General features: G+C 64.1%; 1 protein-coding gene across 1 annotated transcript; it reads left to right on the top strand.

The window, feature by feature from the left end:
- Positions 1 to 1,857: 1,857 nt before the first annotated feature.
- Positions 1,858 to 6,343, top strand: LOC117649559 (synaptic vesicle glycoprotein 2B-like). The gene is made up of 9 exons (XM_034392446.1): positions 1,858 to 2,063; positions 2,137 to 2,298; positions 2,429 to 2,591; positions 3,090 to 3,211; positions 3,284 to 3,737; positions 3,855 to 4,201; positions 4,305 to 4,464; positions 4,622 to 4,749; positions 5,757 to 6,343. The coding sequence occupies exons 1-9, from the start codon at positions 2,024 to 2,026 to the stop codon at positions 5,807 to 5,809; spliced, it is 1,629 nt and encodes a 542-aa protein (XP_034248337.1). The 5' UTR covers positions 1,858 to 2,023; the 3' UTR covers positions 5,810 to 6,343.
- The last annotated feature ends 71 nt before the right edge of the window (positions 6,344 to 6,414 follow it).

A 6,414-nucleotide genomic window follows, 5' to 3' on the forward strand; every position in this document is an offset into this window, starting at 1 on the left:
TTCTCTTGTTTTTTTTCGGCTGTTGGCGCGAATCTCCGCGGCGCCGCCTCTGGCTCTGCCTCTGGCTCCGGCCCAGGCGAGGCGTTTCGGGCGAGGCAGCCCTGGCAGCCCAGGCTTGTAGGCTCAGACGAGCGAGCACAAGTGGCTGGCAACGAGGGGAGGCTTCCTAATCCCCCGCCTCCCCGTCAAAGGGGCCGGCCCCGGCCGCGCCGAGGGCTGGCTGGCTGGCTGGCTTTGTTCTCTCACAGGACGGGCCTTTAGCCCCTCACAGGACCAGCGACGCGCATTCGACTTGGCGCCCCTCGAGAGGCTCGCCGTTGTTGGAGTGAGTCCTCGCAGCAGCCTAGCGGTGCTGCCACCACCACCACCGTCGGCCTCCTCGTTGGCGTGGTGCCGCGGCGTCGTGGGCTTCCCTGCCACCCGCGCCTGCCGCGAGGACACACTGGAAACAACTTCATTCTCGTTGCTTTTACGCGAACGACGCATTACGGGTGCGTGCCCCCTCCTACCCAGACCTGCCCTGCCACTTGTCAGTTTGACAGCCTTGCGATTCGGTGTTGTTGGCAATTAACACCTAAGACTCCGCCGCTCGCCGTGAGGACGCAGGGCAGACAGACGCAGGCCCGCAGGCCGCGGGGATCAAGGTCCTGATAACGTTTTATGGCGGCTCGGGGCTCGGCCGTCTCTACGCTGCACGCTGCCGAGCGATGCCGAAGGACCACGTCGTCGCTCTGTCTCTCTCGCACGCCTTCGGACCGCCCCGTGAGTGCGACAGAGACAGAGCGACGAGGCGATCCGTTTTGGAGCGGCGCGGCTGCACACGCTGCACGCCGAGCGATGATCCCAGCCTGTTGACACGATGGCAGTATGGCAGCAGCGTGGCGTCGACGGCTCCGATTCAAATTGCCGCCAACTTGGACGCGGCGCCGCGCCGCCGCCCGATTTAGTTTGGTTTGGGCCGAGTTGTTGCGCGCGGCGCGGAAAGTTTGGAATTAATGCACTCCCCCTCCCCTCTCCCGTCTCCCCGCGCGCGCACGCAGCCGCTGCTACTGGTGGCGTGGAGGTCTCAACTGTCTCAACTGCAGTTTTAGTTTGGTTGATAACGCGGTGACTTTGTCGCGGGAGCAAAGAGTTTGGGCGCCTGTCGACAAGCTAGGAACGCGGACACGCGCGGTTCGAGGGTCCGTTCGAGAGGTTTGAGCTCTCGTTCGAGGGTCGCGCGCGCCACCTCGAGTAACTTGACGGTCTCGAACTTAGCCAGGCTGCGGTCGTAGTTCCACAAAACAAGGAGACACTGCGGGACTAATTTCGGCGCCAGTCGCCCACGCCGCCATCAACAGCGCCATCAAGGCCGCGGTGCAGGCCCTGCAGGCCCTGCAGCAGCGCGGAGCGAAGGCGGCGCCCCGCGGCGAACCGACATTAGTGCAAGAGGCTCTCACTCTCCCTCTCGCTCCCACCCTTCTGCGCTTTTGCTAATTTACCCCCGGCCCCCGCCCGCACTCCTAGCAGTAGTTTGCCTCGCCGGCGATAATATCGTTATGCCGCGCCCCACCCCGCCGCGCCCCGCTCCACCCCGCCGCGCACCCCTCTTGCGGCTGGAAATACGAGCCATCCAAACTATTAAGCTGGCGAAGTGGTGGCGGTGGTGGCGGCGGGGCGGCGGGGCGGCGGGGCGGGGCACGTGACACCACATGATAATGAGTGGCGCGCACCTCGGGCCGCGGGCGGCGGCTCCACGGCCGCGGCGTGGTGGCGTGGCGGCCTCGGGCTGCTCTTCCTCTCAAGGCGCGAGGCGAGCACCGCGGAACGCCGTCAGGCTGCCGCCAGGCCACGCCACCGGGCACCGCGAGTAGCGCCCCGTCGCTAACGTCCGCGTCGGCCGTCGGCGCGTGGCGCAGCGCGGCCGCGGCCACCTCCGTCGCCAGCACCTGCATCCAGGCCACCTCCGCCAAGGCCGCCTGCACCAAGGCCACCTGCACCAGGCCACCGCCGCCACGAGCAGCACCACGACGCGGAGCTCGCCATGGGGGCGGTCCCCTACGAGGAGGCCATCGCCCTCACAGGTATGCGCGGCGCGTACTGCCGTCTTGCCAAGTTGAACTATGGGTGAACCAATTTTTTTACCGCCTGCTGCAGGGACGGGGCGGTTCCACCTGCTGCTGCTCATCATCAGCGGCAGCACCATCACGTGCACCACCAGCGAGATCCTGGGCCCCAGCTACTTGCTGCCGGCCGCGGCCTGCGACCTGCGCATGTCCGACCTGGACAAGGGCGTGCTGGGCGCCATCGTGTATATCGGTACTGTGACTCGACGACTCGATGTGCCTCTCTCAAACCCACTGGGGCTCCCGCGAGAGCGCGAAAGAGACAGAGCGACGAAAGTACAGTGCTGCGACTGCTTTGTTTACACACTCCTCTCGCCGCGCAGGGATGATCTTCGGCTCGCACTTCTGGGGCTACCTGGCGGACACGGCGGGGAGGCGCAACGTGATCCGGGTGACGCTGTTCGCCGACGCCGTGGTGGCGCTGCTTTCCGCCTTCGCTCCGAACTACGCCGCGCTCGTCACCCTCAAGTTCCTCAGCGGCTTCTTGTAAGCGCACCGCGCCCCGCCGCGGGTGGGGGGCGTCGCCGCGAACCACTCCCCCCCCCCTCTCCCCCTCCTGCCTTGGACGCGACGCGCAGCGAGATGGAAAAGAGGATTCTTGACATCTTGCCTTACCGGAGCAAACGGAAAGTCGTTTCGTTTGGGTGACGGTTTTCTTGATTAGCCGCGCGCCTCGCATCATGTAATTTATATTTCCATTTCTAAAACGAAAAATTACAAAAATAAAACCAGCACGCCAAAAGGGAGCATTTCTGCAAGGGCCGTAATTAGGCTTCTCCCTTCCTCCCCCTCGCCGCACCTCGCCGCGCGGCCCGCTCGACGTCCCTGGCATTGCGGTGGCTCGCAGCTCCCTTTCACATCTCGTATTCAGGACTAAAGGAGGTGCTGGCCCGAATACTTTTAATACGTCCTCAGTTTATGTTTCTTATTTTTTTGTGTTTTTTTTTTTCAACGCGTCGGCGCTTCTCTGTCGACGCACTACAGCATGACGGCGCCCCAGGCCGTGGCCTACGCCTACCTGGGCGAGTTCCACTCCCCGGACAACCGCGCCAGGGCCTTCGTGTGGGCGGGCGTGTTCCCCGCCATCGGCCTGCTGCTTCTGCCCGGTTGGTGAAATGAAAACAACAACAAAGAACCTTTTTGAAATTGCGAAATAACGTTGTTGTTGTTGGCCGCAGCGATGGGCTGGCTGGTGCTGCCGCAGCCCTGGGCGGTGTCGCTGCCGCTGGTGGGCGAGGCGCACGCCTGGCGGCTGTACGTGGTGCTGTGCGGCCTGCCCAGCTTCCTCACGGCCGTGGGCTTCTGCTTCCTGCCCGAGAGCCCCAAGTACCTGCTGGGCCAGGGCCGCGACCAGGAGGCGCTGGCCGTGCTGCAGAAGGTGTTCCGCGTCAACTCGGGCCGGCCGGCGCACGAGTATCCGGTGACGGCCCTGCTGCCCGCCACCAGCGACGCGGGGGCCAAGAAGCTCGCCGACGCCGAGGCGTCCGGCACGGCCGCGGACCCGGCGTCGCGGCCCGCGGGCGTGCGCGCCGTGCTGCGCTCCGTGTGGCAACAGACGGCACCGCTCTTCACTCTGGAGCACGCCCTGTCCACCTTCCTGGCGCTCTTCATCATGTTCGGCATCATCGCGGGGTGAGCACGTCCTTCCCGACTTTCATCTCTCTCGCACTCACGGGGCGTGCCGTATGGGTGCGAGAGAGACAGAGCGACGAAAGGACTGTGTGAGGCAACTCGTTCCGCGGCCCGCAGCGCCAACGGGCTGCCCACCTGGCTGCCGGAGCTCTTCAACCGCATGGCGCTGTGGGAGGGCGAGCACCCCGGCGCCAGCACCAGCATCTGCGGCTCGGTGGAGGGGCTGCTGCACCGCGACGGCGCGGCCGCCGGCAACGCGTCGTCGTCGTTGGCCCGCCTCCTCCGGACGACGCGATCGCCCTCCGCCGCCTTCCCCGCGCGGCGCGCCCTCGACCCGGGCGCGTGCGTGGCCACGGTGGAGGAGGCCGTGTTCGTCAACAACCTGTACCTGGGCGTGGCCGCGCTGCTCGCCCCGGTGCTCAGCGTGTACTGCGTCGTGCCCCTGGGCAAGCGCAACCTGCTCAGTGAGTTGTATTCAATCCCGGACAGAACAACACATCGAACAAAAATAGAGTCAGTTTGGACAGGCGTTGCCGGGAGTTGAACCCGCGACCTGTGTGCCGGCAGTCCTGTCGCTGTTCCTGACGGGGGCGTGCGGCGTGGCGCTTGACTTGGTGCGCTCCTCGCTGGCCTTCATGGCGCTGTCCTGCATCGTGGTGGCCGTCACCGAGATGTGCATCTCGCTCTTCTCCAGCGTCGTCGTCGACCTGTTCCCCACGCACCTCAGGTAAAGGGAAGGAAGGTTTCCGTGCGCCGTTTCCGTGTTGGCTCGAAATACTTCGTAAGGATAAAAGGGAGTTTTCTGGTCGGGCCTGCACCAGTTTGCCTGCACTTTTCTGACACCCCTCCTCTGTCCGGCTGGACCGGCGCTGTCTGCTCTCCAGGGCCATGGCAGTGTCGCTGTCCCTCATGTGCGGCCGCATGGGCTCCATCGCGGGCAACTTCATGTTCGGCGCGCTGCTGGAGAACGTGTGTCCGGTCACGTTCTACGCGCTGGGCGGCGTGCTGCTCGGTGAGTGGAGTGGAGTGCGTGTCGCGATTATCCCGCGCGACTCTCGTCAGCGGCAACTCGTGTCTCCCGCCCCGCCGCGCCATACACGCTGAACAGTGCTTGCATCGCCCCGTCTCTCTCGCACTCCCGGGCCGTGCCGTAACAAGCAGTGTGGGTGCGAGAGAGACAGAGCGACCAAGCGGGCCGTTCGGAATCGGCCAGCTGGCCGTCAAGGCCGTTGTGCTCGAGTCACAGACTCGTCGGGAAGTTGGGGCGCGGCAGGGCGGCAGCGTGGCAGAACGCGGGAGCGGCGCGGCGGGGCGCGAGGAGCCGAGTAGAGTTGCGAAGCGCTTCCGGGGATCATTCCCTCCACCGCCTCGGCCAGAGAGAGAGAGAGAGAGAGAGAGAGAGAGAGAGAGAGAGAGAGAGAGAGAGAGAGACGTGACGCGGCTGAGGGATGTGGGTCTTTACCCTGCCCCATTACGTCGTAAAAAGTGAAAAGGGCTACGCCACTTTGGCGGATGACAACAACTCTTCAGCCGCGTAGCCGCGCTCCGAGCTGCCCCTATCCACGTCCCCATCCACGCGGCCCTCCAGCAGGCCGCAGGACGAGCCGCAGGACCTCCACCGCGGAGACACACACGACGGTCTGCACACCTGCCGGCCGGGCCGTCTGCATTGTCTGCTCGCGCGGCTGCCAGCTTGGGCTGCCCGCCTGGCCCGCCTAGCGTCCCGGAGTCGGGTCAGCTCGTGCATTATTCAGCGTTCAACAAGGGCCTTACCATAACAAGAAGCGCGCTGATGACGCTTATCGCGCCAATTGCGGCGAGGGGCGCCCGCGGCGGAGAGGCCGTCTTTCCCGTGGAGCAATCCCGGCGTCATCCCCTCACACACACAGACACACACACACACACACACACAGACACACACACACACACACACACACAGACACACACCAGACACATACATACACACACAGACACAGCCGCGCGTGTCAGTCTTGCTCCATTCCCTTGTTTTTGTTCCAGTTTGCACCGCGCTGGCGTGCGCCTTGCCGCGCCGGGGGAAGTTTGGAGACTGACGGGCTGACGGCGAAGGCGGGAAGGCACCGCCGCCGCGACCGCCGCGACACAGGCGGACATTCGACTCTCCGACGAGGCGGCGGATTGGAGCAATTGGAGCTGCAGCCTGCTTTGGGGACTCTGTCATGGGCGGAGGGCAGAGGGTACTCGCGGAAGGCACTCTGCAGGACTTTCTTTTCTTTAGAGTCAGTGAGTGTGTTTGAGGGTGTGTGTGTGCGCGCGCTCGGTGCACGCCCGCTGCCCGCTCGGGCGTTCTGGCTGTGTAACTCAAATGAACGAAACTTCTCTGGAGGCGGCTGAAGTGGAAGAGACGGGCGCGCCGGAGTCGAATACGCCCGCCCAGCCCAGCCCAGCCGCAGTGCGAGCCGCTCCCACATTTCCCTGCTATGACGAGACACAGTTTGTTCTTTTCCGGACTGCACACACGAGACACGGTCTTCTCAAATTGTACATACGAGACACATTTGTTCTTTCTCAAACTGCACATTTTTTAAGCCAAAAATAAAAATAAAAAGAGGACGACGACAAAACGACCGGAGCAGAAAAAAAAAGAACTGATTGGGTATTCCTACTCGCCGAAAATGCAATTACCGGTTTCAAAGGA

The sequence above is a fragment of the Thrips palmi genome, unplaced genomic scaffold, assembly GCF_012932325.1.
Source record: "Thrips palmi isolate BJ-2018 unplaced genomic scaffold, TpBJ-2018v1 HiC_scaffold_4, whole genome shotgun sequence".
Taxonomy (NCBI): Eukaryota; Metazoa; Arthropoda; class Insecta; order Thysanoptera; family Thripidae; genus Thrips; species Thrips palmi.